At 41.1% G+C, this 24107-nt stretch overlaps 1 protein-coding gene across 3 annotated transcripts in view; it reads right to left on the minus strand.

Moving 5' to 3' along the window:
* col4a1 (collagen, type IV, alpha 1) overlaps positions 1–24107 on the minus strand; it is a 61746-nt gene that overhangs the window by 4084 nt on the left and 33555 nt on the right. For all 3 annotated transcript variants that reach the window (XM_077535905.1, XM_077535904.1, XM_077535903.1), the window contains exons 2-39: positions 13577–13630; positions 12090–12179; positions 11926–11970; positions 11797–11841; positions 11611–11673; positions 10310–10363; positions 10189–10215; positions 10004–10078; positions 9852–9914; positions 9728–9763; positions 9602–9640; positions 7775–7864; positions 7628–7663; positions 7487–7546; positions 7288–7323; positions 6926–6970; positions 6810–6842; positions 6189–6249; positions 6027–6062; positions 5790–5936; positions 5596–5679; positions 5410–5493; positions 4304–4374; positions 4040–4231; positions 3795–3963; positions 3621–3713; positions 3381–3485; positions 3195–3292; positions 2884–3034; positions 2706–2819; positions 2411–2578; positions 2155–2244; positions 1676–1828; positions 1458–1556; positions 1234–1323; positions 1004–1143; positions 223–349; positions 53–133 (exon numbers count right to left, since the gene is read on the minus strand). In XM_077535905.1, the coding sequence (XP_077392031.1) occupies positions 53–133; positions 223–349; positions 1004–1143; positions 1234–1323; positions 1458–1556; positions 1676–1828; positions 2155–2244; positions 2411–2578; positions 2706–2819; positions 2884–3034; positions 3195–3292; positions 3381–3485; positions 3621–3713; positions 3795–3963; positions 4040–4231; positions 4304–4374; positions 5410–5493; positions 5596–5679; positions 5790–5936; positions 6027–6062; positions 6189–6249; positions 6810–6842; positions 6926–6970; positions 7288–7323; positions 7487–7546; positions 7628–7663; positions 7775–7864; positions 9602–9640; positions 9728–9763; positions 9852–9914; positions 10004–10078; positions 10189–10215; positions 10310–10363; positions 11611–11673; positions 11797–11841; positions 11926–11970; positions 12090–12146 (3157 nt within the window). In that variant the 5' untranslated portion in view covers positions 12147–12179; positions 13577–13630. The remainder of the gene's footprint in view (positions 1–52; positions 134–222; positions 350–1003; positions 1144–1233; positions 1324–1457; positions 1557–1675; positions 1829–2154; positions 2245–2410; positions 2579–2705; positions 2820–2883; positions 3035–3194; positions 3293–3380; positions 3486–3620; positions 3714–3794; positions 3964–4039; positions 4232–4303; positions 4375–5409; positions 5494–5595; positions 5680–5789; positions 5937–6026; positions 6063–6188; positions 6250–6809; positions 6843–6925; positions 6971–7287; positions 7324–7486; positions 7547–7627; positions 7664–7774; positions 7865–9601; positions 9641–9727; positions 9764–9851; positions 9915–10003; positions 10079–10188; positions 10216–10309; positions 10364–11610; positions 11674–11796; positions 11842–11925; positions 11971–12089; positions 12180–13576; positions 13631–24107) is intronic.

Genomic DNA, 24107 nt, shown 5'->3' on the forward strand with positions numbered 1-24107 from the left:
CATTAGTAATTGCAGGCCTTAGTCTGTAGCCCCAAATAAACCTGCTCCTTACCCGGCCGACCATCATGACCAGGTTCTCCTGCAGATCCTGGCAGCCCTGTGACACCTTTCTCACCAGGGATTCCTGGCTGGCCTACAGTGGATTGTATGGTTACATATCGTGGGTCATGCTATCACTGGATGCTTGTGAATGGGTCAGACAACACAAAAGTGAAATCTGACCTGGAGTGCCAAATATTCCTTTGTCTCCCTTAACTCCTTGCAGTCCGGGCATGCCGGGTGTTCCCATATGACCCTTCAAACCCTTCTCTCCTCGTAGTCCTGGGAAACCTGGTTGGCCGGATTGTCCCTTGAAGAAAAAAGACCAAGAAAGTCATGCTTAACTCATTGAAACCCAAAAACGTATAAATACGTATTTTTTTTTCATACTTTGTCCTTCACTCCCAAAACGTATTTATACATTTTTAATGTTTTTTGTTTTTTTTAAATGCAAAAGCATACAGAAAGCTTTGATAAAGCTTCTGACACGAAGAGGTCGCTTCAAGCAATGGTAGTTATTACAACAAAAAAAAACGGCCAGCAGGTGGCAGCAGAGTATAAGAGATCAACCAGGGCCACATTGCAACAAATTCTTTTTGCCAGTGTTTTCAACAGGTAATGATGAAACTTATCTATATTCGAATGCTAATTGCTGCACAATGGAAACAGATACAAATATGTTGTTGTTTTTTTTTCCTGATAAAAGAAGAGACTCTAATCTTTCTTTTGGTAGGTTCCTTTTTTTTTGTTAGCAAAAGAACATAATGTTCTTTGGCCCTTGCAAGATCAGTGATAATCCAGTAAAACAGCCAGGGCGAAGGGGGTTTCTTCAGTGAAAATGGCCGTGAGTGAATGAGTTAAGGGTGAAAACAAGTAAACGTCAGATAGCACTAATAAATGTGTGGCTGAATTTTGGGGAAAGAATGCTCAACTTAAAGTAATAATAATAAACTTCGATGATTACCCTTTCTCCTGGAATTCCTGGGAGACCAATACCTGGCTCACCAGGTGTTCCACGCTCTCCTTTCTCTCCATCTGTTCCTCTGAAACCAGGATGGCCCGGTGTACCTATATCTCCTTTAAGTCCCTTTGGACCAACTGGACCTGCACGTAAGAGGTTTAAAAAAACAAAAAAAATTACTTTTCCATTCTTGAACTTGTCACATGCACTCATAAGTAGACATTTCGCCTTACCTGGGATTCCCATCTCGCCTGCACTCCCCTTTTGTCCAGGTGGGCCCATACTGCCGGGTTCTCCAGGAACACCAGAATCTCCTTTCTTACCTGAGACACATTGATAAAATACAAACATTTCGTGGAACTCCAGGTTTCTCCTCTGAGGTAGAGGAAATGCAAATGGATCTTTGCCGGGGGGTTTTTCCACATTGAACATTTTCACAATTGATTAAACAGTTTACCTGGCTGTCCGGGTAAACCAGGTTCTCCGTTTTTCCCTGGCATTCCAGGGTCTCCAGGTAGACCGCGAAAGCCTTTCTGTCCTGTTATTCCAGGGTTCCCTGATGAGACAGACAACATTTGCAGTGTTGTTAAATTACACTGTAAATCATTTTTGATGGGTTTGTTGTGATTTGCGGGTGAGACTTGAATGGACTTTGATGTTTCAATGGTTTCGCACCTGGATCTCCAAGGTCTCCCTTCTCCCCTTTCATGTGCTCCATGTCAACTTTACTCATGTTCCCTGGAGGCCCCTGTAGACCAGTCTCTCCCCTCTCTCCTTTAAGTCCAGAGTCTCCCTCTTGTCCTCGCAAACCAGGAAGACCAGGATCACCTGAGAATGAAAGAGTTAATGGGGGTCTTTCCTTCATTTTGTTGTAGATGTCTACGACTCAGAGAGAAGGACCCTCAACCCGGGTCTATTGACGTTGATAGAACTGTATGCGCAAGAATCTGGATTGTGCATGTACACTGACCCAAAAAAAAGGCATGTGTTTTGGCCTCGGGGCTACTGATCCCATTTCTCATAACATTTTTGACAGAAATACTTCTATTAGACTTAGGCCAAGCATTTTGGCATTATAGTCGGATAATAATTGCAAGTGAGAGACTGATATGCTGATGAAAAGTAGATCTTTATCTTCGTAATTGCTTCATTACCTCTCAAGCCTTGACTTCCAGGTAAACCGGGTGGTCCGGGAAATCCTGGCAATCCTGGAGTACCCATGACCCCCATTTCACCTTTTGTGCCTGGTCAGCAAAGACAGCGACTGAAATTACTATGAAGAAGGTTCTCGAGAATTCCTTGACAAGTTGCAACAAATTAGGGAAAACACTGATGGATGTATTGACAATGTAAAAACAAAAACAAAAAATACAACCTATTCCTTTTTTTTTTTTTTTTTTTTTTAAATACCTTGATTTCCTATCAGTCCATCCCTTCCTGGCAAGCCAGGTGGTCCAGGCAGTCCTTTTCCACCAGGCACTCCTGGGAACCCAGTGAGTCCTTTTTCTCCTTGAGGCCCTGGCATGCCAATGCCGGGAGGACCTGGATAGCCCCTCTCTCCTTTTTCGCCTACCCTTCCTACAAGGAATTGCAGAAGGTAAATGAAACCAAAAAGGTAAACATATGTAAATATACTTAGTGATATGATTACAACTAATCCATTGCAAACCAAATGTGTAAAAAGATCTGCATGATTTGTTCTTACCAAATGGACCGGGCTCTCCAGGTTGTCCTTGTGGTCCAGGGACCCCTGGCAGGCCCTTTCCTGGAGCACCAGGTAAACCTACCACTCCAGCAGGTCCAGGGGGTCCAATGTTACCTAAGACCAAATTAAAATATTTGTGTATTTTCATCTTTCAACGAGATGCCTTTATAGATTATACCTTTGACTCCCTGAAATCCTGGTTGCCCAGTCAAGCCTTCTTGCCCAGGAATACCAGGCAATCCCGTGTTGCCTTTTTCTCCAGGGAAGCCAATACTTCCTGAAGGACCCTGCGAACCTTTTTGTCCTGGGAGCCCCATTCCTGGTTCACCCTGTTACATAGATAGAACCAATGTTAATAATACTTGTTTATACACACAAACACTTTCAAAAGGCTAAACGGTGAGCAACAAGATAGTTAAGGGTTCTACTGTTTTGGAACGTTGTTTCATTTATCAGTTATTTGGCTTAGGGTGCCAAAGAAATACGCACTTTTTGTCCCTGCGGACCAGGTTGTCCAGAGATACCATCCTGTCCAGGTCTTCCAGTCTCTCCTGGCAATCCAGGAGCTCCTGGAATTCCACTGATTCCTAGAAATATGAATAATATTCATTTTGTATTTGTATTTTATTGTGATCTTTGTGGGATATTTTTTTTAAAGAAATAGTGCTAATTTACCTTTTGCTCCAGTTGGGCCTGGAAATCCAATTCCTGGTGGTCCTTGATCACCTTTCTGTCCAGGAAAACCTGGAATTCCCGAGTCTCCTTGGAGACCCAGTGCACCTAAAGCCAACAACATGATCTGGTCAAATGGATGCATTTTTTTTTCCCCCACATAAAGTCCATTCTTTCAGTAGCGTAAGTCCCAAATCAACTCCATTGGATTGGTAAAAGATGAGAATGAAGGTCTCAGTTCACCTTGAGGTCCATCTCTGCCAGGCTCTCCCCGTGGTCCAGGTACACCCTGTGGTCCGGGAGTGCTAACACCTTGACCTGGCTCACCTTTTGCACCTGGTAAGTTAGACAAAGTAAAGGAGGTGAGAACCCTGGACCCATTATAAAGGCTAGTTGGTGTTAGTGTCAATGGATTACCAGGAGTTCCAGGTGATCCGGGAATGCCAGCCCTCCCCTCACTTCCCTTGTCTCCGGCCACACCCGGTCGGCCATAGCCAGGCAGACCTGGGGGGCCCCTCTCACCAGGAGGGCCTGTAAGACCAGGGTCCCCAATTGATCCACGATCACCTTTGATGCCCCCTTGGCCCTGAAGGCAAGGTTGACCAAAATAATGAAGACTTCGATAACGCCTACTTAAACGATTCAAATGACACAATACACACAGGTTCTCCTTTGTGGCCAGGAACACCCGAAAGGCCATCCCTCCCTGGGAGTCCATCCAGACCCGGTTGTCCAGGTGAACCACCAGGACCGGGGAAGCCTTTGTCTCCTTTCAAACCCGGAGCAATGAATATGTCTCCGGGCTCTCCAACCGGGCCAGGGGCTCCAATTAAACCAGGAATGCCATTGATGCCCTAAGTACAGGTTGAGGTATAAGAATTTAAGAAATAGAAACAGTAGTTACTGTATGAAAGTTTGCCACTTACAGGTCTTCCAGGAGTTCCTGGGAGTCCAGAATTACCCTTGTCTCCCTTGCCTCCCACTGGACCAGGAGGACCTGAGGACAAATAAGAGATATTTCAGTGGGGGTGCATGAAAATGAGAATTCTGTTGGACAAAGGCTTGTTGATTGTTCACCAATCACAGGGCATATAACTCAATGCAGTGCAGTGCAGAGTGTTTGAGGGAGTGTTGATTTTCTACAGTAAACAATAAACACTTCTGGGAATCATGTTTACTCACTCCTGAGTCATTTAACCTGAAGTGCAGAACTGTATTAAAGGGATAGCAACATGAAAATCTACTTTTGGGAGCTTTTAGCCATGTTAAAATGCTAATTCCTCACCAAACACATGACCAAGTGGTGTTTTCCTCCATTCTCCCCCATCTGAGCAGTTCTAGGTCATCCTGCACTACAAGCACCAGCCCCTCCCAACCTGAGAAAACGAGCTGTTGGCACTCATTGACGTCATAAGGTGCGGACCCACCCCCGCACTGCCTCTGCGGACTAAACACACGCCCACTTTCTCTGAGACCTCCATGGGATTGTGACAAAAGTAGCCTTTATCAGTAAACATTCTGTTCAAAGGAATTCAAAGCAATCAATTATCCTTCACATTTGCAATCCCAATGTGCAATGACAATTGGCTGTCTTAAAATCCCACGAAGGTTCTGGCTGACACTTGTGTAAACTACAAGTAAAACTTTTGTACTATTGAACCTAACTGAACAAATAGTATAGTGTTAGCGTGCTTGCTCTGTAAGCAGCAAGGCCCTGGTTCGGGACCAGCTCAGGTTTTTTAAATTATAATTAATAATAATGAATTAAGTTTTAATTATTATATGCCTATAGTTAACTGTTGGGAAAATACCGTGTTGTAATCCCTTTAAAACTGTGCAGTGTTAGCCAGTGTTAATTATTTACTCGATTTTGAGTTAATTTTACACTGAAACGTTAACACTTAAAGAGTTACTCGCCAGTACTGATCAGGTCCAAATACACTTGAACACAATGTTAAATGTAATTCTTTAAGTGTTGTTGTGCGCAGTCACTAAATGGGAATTTCTATAACATAACACCACTTTTACTTACCCCGCTCCCCTTTCAGGCCTTGGGGGCCAGGTAATCCCGCAGGTCCGAAGCCATCACACAAGACACAAGTATCTCCTTTGTCGCCTGTTTGGATTCACACACACAAAAATAAAACAAAACAAAACAAAACATAGAAATACAGTACAGCATAGAAGCCATAGAACTGTGGAATTTGGTTGTTCTAACCTTTCTGTCCCAATTCTCCTTGAAGTCCTGGAGGTCCGGGTGGTCCAGGGGCGCCTTTTGCATTGGGGCATTCATTAGGGTCAACTGCGGGAAAATCAATGAAATTGGAAATTGAAACCATCTATAGCAAAACGTCTTCTGAGGAAATCACCCTGCAGTGAGAGCAAGTCTGAAGCCATAAAGCCAAAGCATACCAGGTAATCCCGGAAGCCCAGGGGGTCCTTCTAGGCCCGGTTGCCCTGGGGGTCCAACTAGAGACTCTCCTTCATTACCCCTGTCTCCTTTCTGACCCATATCCCCCTTTTGGCCGCTCTCTCCACGAGGTCCTTCAACATAGCGACCTGAAGTATAAGAGATCGCGCGTTACACAACAAATGTGCGTGTACGTGTTTGTGTGACCGTTTCCATAAGCAAGCACGTCATTGTTTTACCTGGTGGGCCTGCTTCTCCCTGAGGTCCAGGAAAACCTTTCGGAACAGAACACGATGGAGACGAAACGTGGATCAAGGGAGCTGATATACTGTATCGTTGTTTCTTTAGCAGAGTTTCAAAGTGTGTCTTAGCGTGCATGTGTATGTTTGGTATTACTTTACCTTTTTCTCCTTGTAATCCAGGGAGACCACGGGGACCAGGGGGACCAGGGGCACCACTTACCTATAGACCCCAATAGGAGGATTTCACAAACTACAATTCATTCACTCATTTAATCTTATTAGCATCCTTGACAGACTCTAACTTGAGTTCTGTCGAGCACAGTAATATAGCTGATTCATTAGGTGATTTATTAATATTACTTCTCTTTTTTTTCTTTTTCTTTTTTTTAGCTTTATAGGACAAGTCAAGTCAACCAGACTTGAAGAAGCAACCAATCAGTGAAAATGGTTAATGATAATACTGAGCAAAAAAAGTAGTATTATATACTAATAGAAACATTATGATAGTTGACATTTTGGAGAAAAGAAATGCAATTAGATTATGTATTTGATTGTGCTGAAACACACTGCAAGACTAATGCACACAATAATAATAATTATTATTATTATTATAATAATAATAATAACAATAATAATAATAATAATAATAATAATAATAATAATAATAATAATAATAATAATAATATGGATAATGCATTAATATTTTAATAATTCAATTACTAGCCAATATAGGGTGAATACGGAAAAGGAAAAAAAAACAAAAAAAAAACCACTACATACATATCCAGGAGGCCCTCTTTCTCCTTTTTCACCCTAGAGACAAAGCAAAAGATTCTAATAAAATTTTAAATAAAATATATATAGAAAATAATGAATAAACGAGTTGCATTTCTTACCTGAGGTCCTGGGTATCCAAAATTTCCGGGAAAGCCTTTTTCTCCCTGTGGGACAGAGAGATTTCAATGATATCTTTGGTCATAATACAAAACAAATGATCAATAAACAATGTTGATTGTTTTATTATCACACACTTCATCGTTTTATTGGCCTGCAAAAAACGCTCACTCTTGAAATGCAGCATCTTATTTACTTGATATTAGGGTTAATAAAAATTACAAAAAAAATAAAAAAAATAAAAAATAAAAATAAAAAAGGACCTTTTCACAGAAGCGCGATTGAGTTTTCCCAGGATACACACACTTGCCATATTTTATTATTATTATTTTTTTTTATTTATATGTTTTTTGTTTTTTTTTACCTTCCAGCCTTCATCTCCTTCCTTGCCAGGCTTGCCCTAAAATGAAGCAAAGAAAAACAAAAACAAAAAAAACAGTCACACTGATTGGTAGGACAAGGTAAAAGAGTTGTTTTTTTTCCCGTTAACTGTATTACTCTTTTAATGCTACTACTGAAATTGAAAGCTTCTATTACCATTCATTAGTTTTTCAGCAACTTACTATTGGTCCTGGTGGTCCCGGGTCACCCTTCACACCATTCAGAGATATATTGCAATAGCCCTGCAGAGCAAATCATATTTTGCAAATGATTATTTTTCATGTTACTGTATATGGTAAGCATTGAGAGCAAAACGAACTAACTTTTTCTCCTCTGTCCCCTTTCGGTCCTCTGTTTCCCTTTGGAGACAGAAACAGTCCACAGTAAGTAAGCAGAAGAAGAAATGAAATGTACCTTCTGAGTTTCATGCAACAAAGGCTGAATTTTCAGGGACATGAGTGAGTAAGCACCGGTGGTCCTATAAACTCTGTGACGGGACCTTCCACACCCGGTGAAGGGGGTCCAGGAGGGCCGGGTGGGCCTCTGAAGCCCCGCTCGCCCTGCACAGAAAACACCGTCACCGCCGGACAATTCATTAGGTACATCTGTACGAATATTGAACAGAATGAAAACAAGACTAAATAAACCTCTAATGATGAATAATCGTGTATTAGGCATATTTTTTAAAATTCCCCATGTCCCAGCCAAGTCTCCCCACGTGCAAGCCAAGTCTCTCCACATCCAAGCCAAGTCTCCCCACGTCCAACCTAAGTCTCCCCACATCCAAGCCAAGTCTTTCCGCGTCCAAGCCAAGTCTCTCCACGTCCAAGCTAAGTCTCTCCACGTCCAAGCCAAATCTCTCCACGTCCAAGCTGTATCTCCATGTCCAAGCCAAGTCTCCCCACGTGCAAGCCAAGTCTCTCCACATCCAAGCCAAGTCTCCCCACGTCCAACCTAAGTCTCCCCACATCCAAGCCAAGTCTCCCCACATCCAAGCTAAGTCTCCCTACGCCCAAGCCAAGTCTCCCCACGTGCAAGACAAGTCTCTCCACGTCCAAGCCAAATCTCTCCACGTCCAAGCTAAGTCTCTCCACGTCCAAGCCAAATCTCTCCACGTCCAAGCCAAATCTCTCCACGTCCAAGCTAAGTCTCTCCACGTCCAAGCCAAATCTCTCCACGTCCAAGCCAAGTCTCTCCACATCCAAGCCAAGTCTCCCCACGTCCAACCTAAGTCTCCCCACATCCAAGCCAAGTCTCCCCACATCCAAGCTAAGTCTCCCTACGCCCAAGCCAAGTCTCCCCACGTGCAAGACAAGTCTCTCCACGTCCAAGCCAAATCTCTCCACGTCCAAGCCAAGTCTCTCCACGTCCAAGCCAAGTCTCTCCACGTCCAAGCCAAGTCTCTCCACGTCCAAGCCAAATCTCTCCACGTCCAAGCCAAGTCTCTCCACATCCAAGCCAAGTCTCCCCACGTCCAACCTAAGTCTCCCCACATCCAAGCCAAGTCTTTCCGCGTCCAAGCCAAGTCTCCCCACATCCAAGCCAAGTAGTCTACACGTCCAAGCCAAGTCTCTCCACGTCCAAGCCAAATCTCTCCACGTCCAAGCCAAATCTCTCCACATCCAAGCCAAGTCTCCCCACATCCAAGCTAAGTCTCCCTACGCCCAAGCCAAGTCTCCCCACGTGCAAGCCAAGTCTTTCCGCGTCCAAGCCAAGTCTCTCCACGTCCAAGCCAAATCTCTCCACGTCCAAGCCAAATCTCTCCACGTCCAAGCTAAGTCTCTCCACGTCCAAGCCAAATCTCTCCACGTCCAAGCCAAGTCTCTCCACATCCAAGCCAAGTCTCCCCACGTCCAACCTAAGTCTCCCCACATCCAAGCCAAGTAGTCTCCACGTCCAAGCCAAATCTCTCCACGTCCAAGCTAAGTCTCTCCACGTCCACGCCAAGTCTCTCCACGTTTGGTCCAGTCATTGCAACCAGTCTGCTCACGTCCCATCCCGTCTTTTACTTATTCATTGACAATAAAGTTCCTTATATAGCCATCCCTGTCTCCACATAGTGTGACAATATGATTACTTTTATAGCATTGTTATAAATTCAAATAATTTCTATTGCTTTTACAGATGTAATTAGATGAAACAAATTTGAGTCCTCCAATGTGTGATTGGTTCAATAAAGCACTTGGATGAACGAAAGAAAAAGAAAACAATAATGTAAATGACATGACAATAAAACATGCAGGTGCTTGTCGTTAATTCTGCGATCATTAACAATGAGTTGAATGACAAAAACTCACCTTGTCTCCTTTCTCACTCTCAAAAGACAACTTGTCATCCTGTCAGAGAGCAAAAAAAAACATAGTGTAGCTCAAATAACAAAAAAGGGGATGCTGCTTGATTTGTTTTCCTATGTTGGGTTGTACCTTTTCTCCAGGGGGGCCTGGGGGTCCAGCATCGCCCTATCAAATGCAACAATAGTGCTATTAGATGTCCACTTTCTTAGATTTTTTGAAAATTATAAATGCTTTTTTTGTTGGAGTAACTCACTTTGGGTCCGATGTAACCCCGAGGTCCCGGAGGACCAATCGGCCCAGGTGGTCCGTGAGATCCCTGAGAAACGCAGCGTGTGATGAAAAACTTCCTGGTTCAGGTGTTCATGCACAAACTCACACGCACGAAAAAAAAATAAAAATACGCACAGGATGTCCAGGTGTGCCCGGGAAGCCTCTGTCTCCTTTCAGGGGAATGACGCCAATCACGCCGCCAGGATCACCCTGCGAGAGTCCAAATATTGCGACCGTGGAATTCATTTCATCCAAATGTTGCATTTGGCATTTGGCATGAAACATGTTTGTTATAAAACGTTGGTATAATTCCAGCAAACCTTCATTCCGGAAAGCCCCGGAATGCCCTGAAACATCAGGGAAGAGTCATGGTCACTTTTCATTCATTCATTCATTCATTCTGGCTTTTAATAATATCGGCGGGTCAGTGTGAGTACTTACAGGAGGTCCTTGAAGACCATCAAAACCAGGAAGACCGTCGCTTCCTCTGTCTCCCTTAAATCACACGCGTGAGCATCAGAAAGCGGATGTTTCATTTTAAAATGACAGAAAATCAAATATCGGTTTTGGATGATACTTATATTAAACGAAAATCCCCATCAAAGATGAAAGGGGGTGTGCAATTAAATTAAAAAAAAATGGCAACTGAAATACACTCTTAAATCTCACTCACACAAACAGTAGTCAAACGCTCTCAAACTCAACAGTCTAACGTTCTCACACTCACTTGTCAAATACTCTCACACGTGAGTCAAACGTGTTCACAAACAACAATAAAACACTTTCACACATATTATTCAAACACTCTCGCACGCAAGTTAAACACTTCCACACGCGCTAGGCCAACACTCAAACGCTCTCACATAATCTAGTCAAACCCTTTATTTTGAATTAGTCAAACGTTTTCACGCACGCTACTCAAACGCTCTCCCACTCTTTAGTCAAATGTTCTCACACACAAGTCAAACACTCTCACGCTCATTAGTCAAACTCTCACACGCTTGTCAAATACTCTCACACTTAAGAGTCAAACATTTTCACAAAAACTCTCACACAACCAAGTCAAACACTCTTACAGAAATTAGTCGAACGCTCTCACACACACTAGTCAAACTCTCTCACTTAAATTAGTCAAACTCATTATTTTTGCTTTAGTGAAACGCTCTCACACTCTTTAGTCGATCATTCGTGCACACTAGTCAAACACTCTCTTGCACATTAGTCAAACACTCACACAGTAGTCACGAACGCTCTCACATTCATTAGTCAAATTTTCTCTCTTACTCCGTCAAACACTCTCATGTTCACGAGTCAAACGCAAAAACGTGCAAACACTCACATTCATTAAAATCAGACACTCACACGTAGTGGTCAAAGGCTCTCACATATAATAGTCACACATTCTCACACACAATAGTCAAATGATCTCACACACATTATTCAAATGTTTCCACTCACATTCGTCAAACTCTCTATTACACACTAGTCAAACACTCTCACAACCTATTCAAATGCTCTCACACTGACTAGTCAAACGCTCTCACATATACTAGTAATACGTTCTCACACACATTAGTCAATTGTTCTCACAATCACTGGCCAAATGCTCTCACACATGGTAGTCACTAATGCTCTCAAACACAAACACAGTCATCATTGAAAAGTGGGCAATTCATAAATAATTTGTTCAAATTTTAGCGAAATCACTGTGGAGTAGTTTACCAATCATACGAGTATCTTACTTTAGTCCCGTTGCATCCTGGGACACCTGCAGCACCAGCTGGACCGTCATTTCCATTGATTCCCTGTAAAAAAAAAACAAAAAAAAACAGCAAAATGAATCACGCTTTCCCACTAAAATAAAATAAAATAAAGTAAAATAAAGTAAAATAAAATAAAATAATGGTGAAAAACAAGGTGTCACGTACAGGTAATCCTGGATTTCCCGGGAAACCTGGAAGACCAGGAGGGCCCTACAAGTAGAGCACACCAACATTACTTCTCATTGACATCGTCCGCTGCGGAACAATATGGAACATTTTTCCCACGATACTTACCCGGACTCCTTTGATTCCAGGGGCGCCAAACTGTCCTGGTTCTCCCTGAATAACAAACAAATACACACAAACAAATCATTCACAAAACTGACATCATCACCGTCATTGTAACGAGGAAGCCAACTTGACAATTTGTTTTTCAATGTGTGAGCGCATATGCTGACCTTGGGCCCAATTGGCCCGGGCGGCCCCTCGTGTCCCTGCACTCCTGGGAAACCCATGTTACCTTGAAGACCAGGTAGGCCACGATCACCCTTAAAAAAAAAAAAAAAAAAAAAAAAAAAAAAAAGTTACAATTGTACACAAATCAAGCAATCCATATGCACAGAATAGACCACGTTTCATCATTCAGTTATTACAAAATTTACCAATTAAAATGGAAGAAAAAAAAAAGGAAATGACCCAAGCATATTCAATTAATAAGTTGCCATCATGGAGATAGAATAGAACAGAATAGAATAGAAGTCTTTATTTACTCCCAACAAGAAGTTAAAGCAAAATAATAATAATAATAATAATAATAATGATAATAATAAATAATAAATAATACAAATACAATTTTACATTATGTAAAAATATTAATTCATATTACAAATATAAAATAATGACTAGATCGAATTTTGGTTAAAAGATGTGAAATTATGCCCGATAAAATAAAGAATGACTGTTTATATATATCATTAATGTTTTGAACAATGTTTTATTTATAAGCTACAAGAACCCTTTTTATTTTTTTGTTGTCTGACATTGGGCATTGTTGTGTTGCTACTAACTGCCACAAGGGGGAGGCATTGCACAACGATTCAACTCTTGCTCTCGCCTGTCCAATCATGTTTATACATTGAAAAACTTGGCTTTACTTTATGCTGTGACATGTTACTCACATTGAAACAAAATCTCTCCCAACACGCGTAGCACCTGACTTGCATCTGTTGTGTTAAATGTTGTGTTAAGTATTGTTCAGTCTCGAGAATCATCGTGCAGTTGCCACAACAACAGTTTGTTGCGCAATATTGGACACCAAAGTCACGCTCAGGCCAGGCTGGGAGATTTCAAGATCTTTAGGACCACATCAGTCACCTGTTATTTTTTTTGAAGATCTTTAGGACCACATCAGTCACCTGTTGTTTTTTTTTTTGAAGATCTTTAGGACCACATCAGTCACCTGTTATTTTTTTTTGAAGATCTTTAGGACCACAACAGTCACCTGTTATTTATTTTTTTCTGTAAAGTTTTTAAGACGCTAATGTTAGCCAATAGCACACAGGAAACAGGCAGCTGCATTGGAAATTGATTCAAGCATAAGTTGCTGTTCTGGTGAGGCCAATATTTGATCAAAACCCCACAAATAATGCATATATTGCACGTACGCCGTGGTCACGTTTGACTAATTGGGGACCTTTTTGCGACACTGAACAACGTCAACATGTTTTCCAGAAGTGCTAATGTGCCACTTTTCATTTGAGTCCGTGTTTGATGCAACTGACACTCATCCGCTGTCATTCCCACTGAGTAAACTCTACACGACTTCCTAACTGTACTGTACAACACTTTCATATCTACATAGAGTACAAGACCAAGAGGCCAAATGGAGCAGAAAAAAAATGCATGAAATTGCAGCGAAGTGAGCCAACGTGATACGAGTTCTTACCTTGGCTCCCTTCACACCACTGCAGTCACATTTTCCACATGATGTTCCACAGCCCTGGGAAAGAAGAAGAAGAAGAGAAAGCTTCATTTTGTGTCTTGTTTGGTGTTCGCTTGCTTAGACCACATACGGACAGTCATGAGAGTCATATTTAGCTTTGTGTTTATTTAAAAAAATAAAATAAAAATAAGAGGGGGAAAGGCGACATTTTCGGCATGCGCGTGAACAAGACAGGCACAGTTAGTGATAAAAAGTTGACATTTATTCATTTGAGGGCCACATACAGAAAATCCGACGGACGCAAGGGCCACATCATGTTATGAAGACAAATTGTGTTTAGTCCGAAAAATTGTACAAATAATTTGTTTGTGCTTTTGCATATTTAGAAAAATGCTACTGTATATAAACCAATTTATTTGTAATATGGCAAATAATATGGTTATTATAGTTTGGGAATTTTTCATTTTAGTTTTTATTTTGTTTTGTTTTGAGTTTTTTTTTTTTTTAAGTTAGTTTTATTTAGTTTTCAGGGTGGTTCTGTTAGTTTTTTTATTCTTGGTTTTAGTTTAGTTAGTTTCAGTATTAGTTTGAGTTTTAGTTTTGTTTTTTGTTTTTTAAATGTGTATAACTTGTGCGCAACATTTAAAAAACAACATGGGCGCGACGTCATTATTCCGGTTTATATCAAAATAAATCACAATTAAAATCATCCCCAAAGGCTCATGTATTTAATTATCAAAGACTAAAACGAAGGACATTTTTGCTATCATTAGTTTTATTTGAGTTAGTTTTGTAAACATAAAATGTAGTTTCAGTTAGTTTTCTTTTTTTTTTTTTAAAGCATTTTCATTTTATTTTGTTAATGAAATTGTTTTTTGAATTTTAGTTTTTTTCGTTAGTTTTAGTTTACTAAAATAACCTTTAATAGCACTTGTTTTTGGAAACCCTCCCTTCTTACTTTGACCATATCTGGCGGGCCACTAAAAAATGGACGGTGGGCCGCAAATGGCCCCCGGGCCGTAGTTTGGTTTCAACCGACTGATGTAAAGATGATGAGCAGTATGATCAATCTCTCTCATTGTGCATGACGACATCATGCGGGCCGTGACCCCAGCTGGTCTCGTCGGGGGTGTGGAGAGTCCCGAGAAGCAGCTTGCAGCGCCTCATCCGTCCCCCGAGCATCTTTCTTCCCTCCGTTGTGCAGCTGTTGCTGGACTCACGTGCCAGGCGGGCGTCCGGCCACATTTCTGTCTTTTGCGGGTCGCGGGTGCTGCTCGGCGAGTCTTGAGAACAAGACCGCATGAAAGGCAACAAATTAACAGCTCGGCCACAAACGGGAAATCGACACGCTGAATTGGAAAATTCACTTCCTGTCCGGACTGAGCTGCATTTGCCCGCTTTCCTCCAACATCCAACAACACCGAATTGACACCCTAACACAGTCTTCAAACCCGAACTCAGGAATGAAACACTCATTTGAAAGCCTCACATTTATAGTCTTTATAGTCTTTGAAAAACTAAGCCATAGTTTGACACCTTAATTGCAAACGATGACCGAGGCTTCAAACCCGAACTGGATTGCCTAAATTGAAACTGTTATCTGGGCTTGAGACCCGAATTTGAAAACCTAACACTTGCTTGAAACTTTTTAACCCAGTCTTGAAACCCAAAAATCTCAGGATCGAAATGCCAATGCAATAATTAAAACCCTAATTTGAAACCATAACCCAGTCTTGAACCCTTAACTTGAAACCCTAACCAAACTTTGAACCCCAAAGTTGAAACCATAAGACTTGTTGAGATCTTTATTTGAAACCCTAACCAAGGCTTGAAACTCTCATTTAACCTTGTTTGGAAAAACTTGATTTTTAACCCTTGGCCAGGCTTGAAACACTAAACCTTGCTTGAATTATTCATTTTAAACCTTCCGACTTGTTTAAAAGCCTAACCCTAGTTTGACACCTTGATTTGATACCCCAACTTGAAACCTTGACACAGGCTTCAAACTCAAACAGGAATTCCTAACTTAAAACCTGAACTCGGGCTTGAAACCCATATTTGAATCCCTAACCCTTGCGTGAAACCATCATTTGAAACCATAACACTTGTTTGACACATTAGTCGGACACCTCATTTGTAACCTTAACCTCGGGTTGAAAGCCTTATATGGTTAGGAAACTCTCATTTAAAACTTGTTAAAACCCTAAATCAGGCTCGAAACACTGATTTGATATCCTAATAGTTGCTTAAACCGTAAGCAAAATTAAACATCCTAATTCTAAGCGTTAACCCTTGTTTGAAAACACAAACTCCAAACCTTGATATTTTCTTTTATTTATAACATTGGTTCGAAACCCAATTTCTGACCTAACCCTGACTTGAAACAAAGTTTCAAACATTAGCCTGAAACTATATCCCATCAAAAGTAATTTGACCTCCTTACCCACAAAGTGAAAGTCACTTTGAGCTTTCCCACACTGGGAAACTCGAGAATGCTCCACTTGCTTCCACCCTCAGCGGAATTAAGCAGACGTCGTGCGCCACAACAGGCCGAAGACACTAAACGAAGCAAAAAGTTCTGAATTTCACCAGATTCTCACTCAACTCCCATTTTGAACACGAACAGGTGCGTCATTTCCTCCTTAACTCTTAAACACGATTTCGCTCCATCTCAAACTTCACATGTGCTTCACATCACATCAGGTTCGTGTGACGAAAACGAGCCACATGTGTGAGTCATTATGAAAATAAAATTGTGGCTCACGGCAATCAGAGCTCCCGGTGTTGGATTAACATGATTCTTTTTTTTTTTTTTTTTTTTGGGGGGGGGCGCTATCATCAGCATCACTCACATCAGTTACATCACAGCTGTACCGTTGTACTGCTGTGCCGCACATTGCAGGGTCTGAAAGGGATGAAAAAAACTCCTTGCAAATATCAGCCAGTAGGAAAGGACGTCTTTTATTTTGACAGTTTGATCATTATTGGTTCTAATGAAACATATTTTAGACATTCAATAATCTTCAACAACAAAAAATATGGTGAGCTAAAATACTATACTTCCTGTTTTCCATCTTCTTCTTCAGTCCAATTTAAAGGGTTCAACCAAAAATACCGAAATACGCTATCTAGTGGTCGACTGTGGAATTACACCTCAAATAAACAAAATAGTTATGAACGGAACAAAACCAGTCTGATGAGTGCACAAGACACTCATTTGCTTCTTCTGGCTTAATGGAGTCCTTGACACATTTTCAACAATTTGGAAAGCCAAAACTTGAAAGACTTATCGGAAAAGACGCGCCCGATATTCCAGACGATCCACAAGACACAAACAGGAAGCAGACGGCGTGCGTGCCGGCAGCTTCACGCGACTCCACATCAAGTCTGTCGCCACTAAATCGGGCTAAAGCATCCGTCAAGGAGCGAGAAGGCGTCTTCTGGTTTCTGCGTTTGTTGACTGAGGATGGAGCACATTCCCACTTTGACCCAAAATGGCATCATGAGGCCCAATTGACACGGAGGTGTGCGCCAGCACGTAACGCGGGCGGGAATGCGCGTGTGTGTGAAGAGGCTCAGCGGGACTCTCAGAATAAAGCTGACATCATCGGATGTTCGTGTCTGCCAGTGACGTCAGCTTGTCTAATGCTTTGAGAGGTTTGGGGGGGAAAAAAGGGCAGCCATATTAACACACCGGTGACATGTGGAAAGCAGGTCTGAGTGTTTGGAAGACTTGGATAAGTGGGCCCCCGGCAAGAATTTAGGAAACGGGCTCCCCAGTGGCCAATTGTATTAGCACATGTGCCTTAAAGATAATACAAGCGAAGCGGTCTATAGCATAATAATGCTAAAGTGGGGAAAAAAAAAAAGAAAAGAAAAAGTCATTTGCAGAAGAAAAGACTTTATGAATGAATTCTTTACAGCCTACAATCATGTTGGTGCGTGTGCCTTTTTGTCGAATGTAGAAAGAGAAGAAAAAAAAACATCTGGCCAACATCATCCACAGAATTTTCACTCATCGTATCTCCTGCAAAAAACACGCCAGCATTCTGAACATCCTGCAAGTTACAAAATGTGTCCACCAGGGGACTGTACACCAAGAGCCTGAAAAAAAATGTCTGCTGCACAAAAACACACACACAAAAAAAGGAAAAATTGAGCTTCTGAATATAAATAAATAGCTGTAGTTTTAAAGAGGCGTCAATTTGAGTGGAGGCTTCATTTTTCTCTTTGTGCAATTGTGGAACAAGAAAGTCAACAGCAGGTTTGTCAAACTTAACTTCAACCCAAATTTGACCTGAAGTGAGTCGGACCAGAATGTTGTAAAAATAATGACAGGTCAAAAATATTTCCTAACCCCCAATTTCTTGACAAAACTTTTGCACGCGATCCTGAGTAACAGTCAAATTTCCGAATGTCAATGAAGTGATCGTCAGTGCACAGCGCAGTGGAAAAAAAATAGCGACAAAGGTTCATTTTCATGAAAAATGCCAGTTTGTGTAGTCATCACGGGCCAGAATGGACCGGATCTGGCTTACGGGCCACATATTGGACGAAGTTGTTATATATTTGCTAAAATGCTTCACGGCCATATGATCTTTAAGTGAACTATTTTCCTCCTATTTCTTCCGATCAACTGTACCAGACAGTGTGGCTGTGTTTAAAACCAGTCAAGCCAAAACGAGAACTTTCCTTGCTAATGGATAATCGCATGCTTATTTGCAACACGCTTAACATCCAAGCAGACAAGATATGTTATTTGAAGATGATGCAGCCCTTCGTAGTGCAACGCTGTTTTTTGCAACCGGATGGGGAACAATCCCAATAAAAAGAGAGAATTGCCAGCGGATCTTTGACAACTTGTACCTGGCAAATCTGCTCTCATCTCTGTGTTGTCATTCTTATAAGTTTTGGTGTGTAAACAGAAACAGAAAGTTAAGAATGAAAGTTTTGCTTTTGTATTTCTTTTGTTGGGCTATTTCAGTTGACTTCCCCAACTAATTGGTCATAATAGAATCTGGCAAAATGTTAGCCTGTCGTAAATATTACACGTTGCTATTAAATTAAACGTGTCCTTGAATGTTCACATGTGTTTGCTCTTGTGAGGTCCACTGAAAGAATTAATGGGAGTCGTTCAGGCTCCCGGTTTTCCTTTGAAGTCGGTCCCAAATCCGCTGCAGATCACATTTCAACGTCGTGTATTTCGCGCACTCATTTATGGGCCATCAAGCAGGCACGCGCGCTTGCTAGTGTTCATTTACCACAGCAGCATCGAAATGGTCGGCGCCGCTTAACCTTGGAAACGACCCAATAAAGATGAGCGAGCTGCGGTCAATCACACATCATCGTGTCACCGCAGGCGTCACCGCAGCCGTAATCAGGTTTGTTGTTTCAAAGGAAACATACAAGTGTGAGGAGTCAGGTAGTATGTTTTGTTTTTTTTAAGTTGGCTGATGGGACATTCTTGAGCTTCTCGGACGAGAGGAGACGACGAGGGGAATTTTCTGCCCGACTGCCATACTTGGAAGACCCGCTACGAATCGCTCTGCAAACATCAGGAACGCACGTGTGTGAGTTGGAACGCTGTGACGTGCAAGACTGATGATGTCATAACCTGAAAGTCTCTTCTTAGCTATATTCCTTTCAAGTGTACAAGTACTCGGTCGTCACTATAGCTTCTTGTTTTAATGGGCTTCTTTGTGAGTTAACTTTTTGACCTAATGAAACAGCAAATAGTCGGGAACCGAGCAAAAAACAAACAAAACCAAAACCAAAAAAACTTGGGGGCCTTTTAGGCAACATTGCTTTGAACTGACATTTCCATTGCATTGTGAATGCATCTTTGAGTCTAAAAGTGGCCATTTTTGAAATGATACCATTCCGTTATGTCAACACGTGGAAAATTGTAGTTTCTAAAAAGAGAGGATATGTGAATGGATTCTACGTGAAGAGTAAGACAACCAATACCACCAGATCATCCACAAGCACAACTGCATAATGTTACTTAGCTAACGAGCTAACTATTTATATAGCTCATTTTCTAATTCCATACAAATTACAACAATAGAAAATTGCCACGTTTTAGTTCAAATACATTGAAGAGGATAAACAAAATCTTGAAAACTTCTTGCTGTTCAAAAACTTCAGTCCATATTCACATTCCATATGTTTCTTGAAGGAATCTCCATAAGTTGGATCGACGGCTTTCTGCCTGATGACAAATGACAGCGTACAACAGTAGTAACACATCAACATGCCAGAAGACGCCAAGCCGAATCATATTTGACGCAATTCCAGAGCCTCTAAACTAAAACAGATCCGATTTACCGAGGAAGCACTTGATGCAAAACATGTTCTGCTTCGGGCTGCGTCCGCTACAAGCAATCAGGACCGTCTGTAACTAAAAGCAGATGCAACGAGATGTTCTCATATGCTGAGGCCCTCGTAAAGCAGAAACAAATACAAAGGAAAGCAAGCGCGCATGAGTCGAAACACGCGTTCGTGGGATGTGAAGATGAGAGAAAGGCAAATGAATGGCCGACATTGTCAAATGCTCTCAGATCAAATGCGCTGGATTCCCCTCGTGATACCATGCGAGTGTCAAATGCACACAAAGCTGTGGACAAAGTGAACAAATACTTTTTCTTTGATTGTTTGTTTATGCAATGTGTTATGTTTATTCATTGCAGTGGCTTTTAATGTTGTGTTGGCGCTAATTCTGATGCTAAAATGATCTGATGGTGTTTGTTACGAGCGTTCGAATGTTACTCAAATAAAGGTTTGATGGTGGCCATCGTGTGTCTCCATGAACGTGATCGTTTCCATCTCCATTAATTACTCGATGTTGGATGGAATTGAACACGTCAACACTGTCGGGTGAAGGCAGGGACAAGAAAAGAACAATGTGTCCATACTGTTATGTTGCCCTCACAGACTATGTTACAAAACAATCACTGCAAAATGGGACCTCAGAAAAGTGCACAACATGTCAGCGGAACCTCACGAGTCAACACCCGAATGATCCAATGCAAAACGAACCCTGCAAATGGGAAAATTCTTTGGCTGCAATCCACTCAAGTGGCGACGTGGGCGGAGGATGAGCGAGAAAAACGATCTCGTTTCGTACAATTCTTCATTACAACGTTTCAATTGACGACAAACGACAATTCGTGACACTTTGGCCCAATTCCAAACTGAGGCCCCATCAAAGAAGAAAAATTGGACTGGGGTCTTTGACCCCTCCTAATCAGTTCCTCCCATCTGCATCACATCTTGACCAGTCACATGACCCTCCCGGGCTCATCCTGTTGACCTTTCACCTTCGATGAGGCCATTAGATGGGATTTAAGGGTTCATGGAACAGCCTTTTAATATGAGGCTCACGTTGATAAGCGCACAATTCCGTTTTGTGTGCTGCCACGTCTGCATCAAAAGCCACTTTGTTAACTAATTAAGAAAGACTCTAATCATTGCACCTTGAAGTGGAGGGGGGGACGGGGGGCTTTCCTGCCCTCCTACAAACACACATGCACACTGGTGCTCCACCCAAAAGCATCTGACCACAGTTGGACACTTGGAGAATTCTAGGAAAAAAATATTGTAAGGTGGCAAGAAAACGTTCCAATATTACAATCACTGGAAATAAAGTTATATTTTTCTGAGAAAATTGAAAGTATTTGTACTTCTTTCTTAGAACTAATAATACATACATGGCAAGATGTTTTTGTAAAATAACTTTTTCTCATATTTGGAGTTTTTCTTGTTAGTGCTGTATATTTAAATATCATGTAAAATTATAATTAGTTTTTTTCCTCAGATTTCCACTTCTCATAAAAATACATTTTCCTCCTAATATTACATATTTATTCACCAAAAGTAAGTAAATAAATAAATAATAATGCATTTATTCATAATAGTCACATCTGATTTTTGTAAGATATGATTTATTATAATAGTATAAATCGTTCTCATACTATTAATTCTCATGGAAAAAGGACTTTTTTCTGCTAATATTATTTTTTTCTCATAATATTTTATTTATTACTATTTTCTCAAAATTTGTTAAATTTGTCTTAAAATTATTTATATTTTTTTAAACATTATTATCACATTGTTCGCTTTCTGGTAATATGTCGACTTTATCTTCATAAAATTACACATGTACTCATATAAAATTTTTACATGACGGTTTTGTCATGTTAGCTACTAACAATTTTCTTGTAAAATTATGGGCTTTATTTGCGCAACTTTATTGCAAATCACAGTCTAACTGTTCATTGGTGGAGTTTTGGTTCTCTTGGTAAAAATTTTGGGCACGGGTCAAACTATATAAATAAACTTGAGCTGAGTTGAGTTTCATCAAATCTGGGCTCCTGATTCGATTCTTCGCCGAAGACGTGACCGCAGGCCGATGCATGCGATGCGTCACGTCACGTGCCGTCGGTCGTACAATCATGTGTTGTGATGTCATCGAATAGTCACGAACGCGGTGGGCGTGAGAGCGAGCGTCGAACTTTCTGTCAAAGCGCTCGTTCGCTTGAAGAGCACTCGTGAATGTGCAGCAGTGTGACGCAGGATGTCGGCTGGAGGAAGTCGTTCTTTCTCCAAGAAGGAAGGAAGGAAGGAAGGCCTCTTCCTTTGCCTTTTATGCTCACAAAGACAAGAAGGGGTTGGGTGGCCTCCTCCGCTATCTGGAACGCGCAAGAAACGGCGAACCGCTCTGAGCCACTTCCAGAATATTCTCACTGGACAGGACTGTCTCAGAAAATTTGAAGAATGTGATAAAGTCCATTATTTTCTGTCATGCAATTAAATCAGCAAAAATGCCACACGTTCTGGATTCATTATAAATCAACTGAAATATTGCAAGCCTTTTATTATTTTAATTTTGCTGATTATGGCTTACAGCTTAAGAAAACTCAAATATCCCATCTCAAAAATATTAGAATATTTCCTCAGACCAAGTTAAAAAAAAGCCATAGTCAGCAATATTACAACAATTAAAAGGCTTGCAATATTTCAGTTGATTTGTAATGAATCCAGAAATATGGCATTTTTGCTTATTTAATTGCATTACAGAAAATAATGGACTTGGAGACATTCCTGTATTTGACGCCTGTGCAGTGGAACTTTTATTTTTATTTTTTTACGTAAGGCGGCTCCTCCTTACGTGAGCCATGTCATGTGACCTTTCGAACTCATTTCCTGCGCGGAAGTGATCTGATGACGCTTTCGAAGTTAAAACAGCGCCGTAGTGGGTTGGGGTTGTTGGGAGCAATGACAAAACGCATCTGCTCTTCCTGAAAGGTTCAAAGTGATTCTTGGATTCTGGGAAGCCAGACTTGACTCTGGCTTTGCCATCAATTTAAGAGTCGAGGAATAATAGTCGTAACAGATGAGGAGGGGCAAAGATGGGAACGTGATGCAAGTGTCGTTGTCCAGTTTGGTCGTACGTTTTTGACGATGTGCACATCCCACTTACAAAGATACATCCTGCCAAGCGCAACCATTGCTGGCACACATCCCTGACGTCGTATAAAACAGTATTTAGAAGGACAGATACAGTTTAGGGTGGCGTGCAAAACATTGTAAAAAAGGGTGTTAACTTGCATTGGCCAACATTGGAGATTTCAAGTGTGTTTTCCTAAAACTCCTTCAATGTTGTTGCAAGCCACTTAAGCAGACTCCCTAACCCGTTTCCTTCCCATTTTCTCATCAATTTTAGATGGCCATAGACTTCTCGGTAATATCACTGCCATGTATTTTCCATAATAATAATAATAACGGTCATTAGAAATTCATTTCTACTCTCCTCTCTTTGATTGTTTTGGCCTCAAGTCGTTTTCATACAAGAGAACTCAACTCCTCCGTGGACCCAGGCAGGATTTAACGTTTCCATTTTACCGTTTCCATTTGACCGTTTCCATTTTACCGTTTCCATTTTACCATTCAAGTTGTGTAGCCATCGTACGGACAGAAGTGAAAAACATATGTTGCTTGTTTAATGGCGGTTTTTGCTAAATCCTGCTAACTAATGAGCAAAGTCGCAAACCAATGAGGGTAAAAAAAAAAAATGCATAAAATATTTCAGTGAACCAAACTGTTCTGTTCTATACATTACAATCACACAAAGAGCTATATACAGTATATTACACATCTGATTTGTCCCCTGTCAAACAATGAGCAAACTCCACAGCGAAATAAACAAATTAGCTTTCATTGCATGAGCGTAGAAAATCAATTTTATGCTTCATGTCAATCTTATAGTTATAAGCAACCAGATAGACTTTTTTTTTTTTACTGTCTTTGTCTGGAGTGTCTTTCTGGCTAGGTAAGACATGCGCCAAATATGGGAGGCACCCATAGTCAAAGAGTTATTAGTTTAAAAATAGCTTGATCAAGTGGTTGTGGTATGCTGTCCTATTTGTTGACACTATTTAGCCTAATGAAATATATTTTATTTTGACGCAACTGAATACTGAGCACTGGATTCTACTAATGCTAATATTATACCTGGTAGATAAATAATGTGGCT

This window comes from Festucalex cinctus, chromosome 11, assembly GCF_051991245.1.
Source record: "Festucalex cinctus isolate MCC-2025b chromosome 11, RoL_Fcin_1.0, whole genome shotgun sequence".
In the NCBI taxonomy this organism is placed as follows: Eukaryota; Metazoa; Chordata; class Actinopteri; order Syngnathiformes; family Syngnathidae; genus Festucalex; species Festucalex cinctus.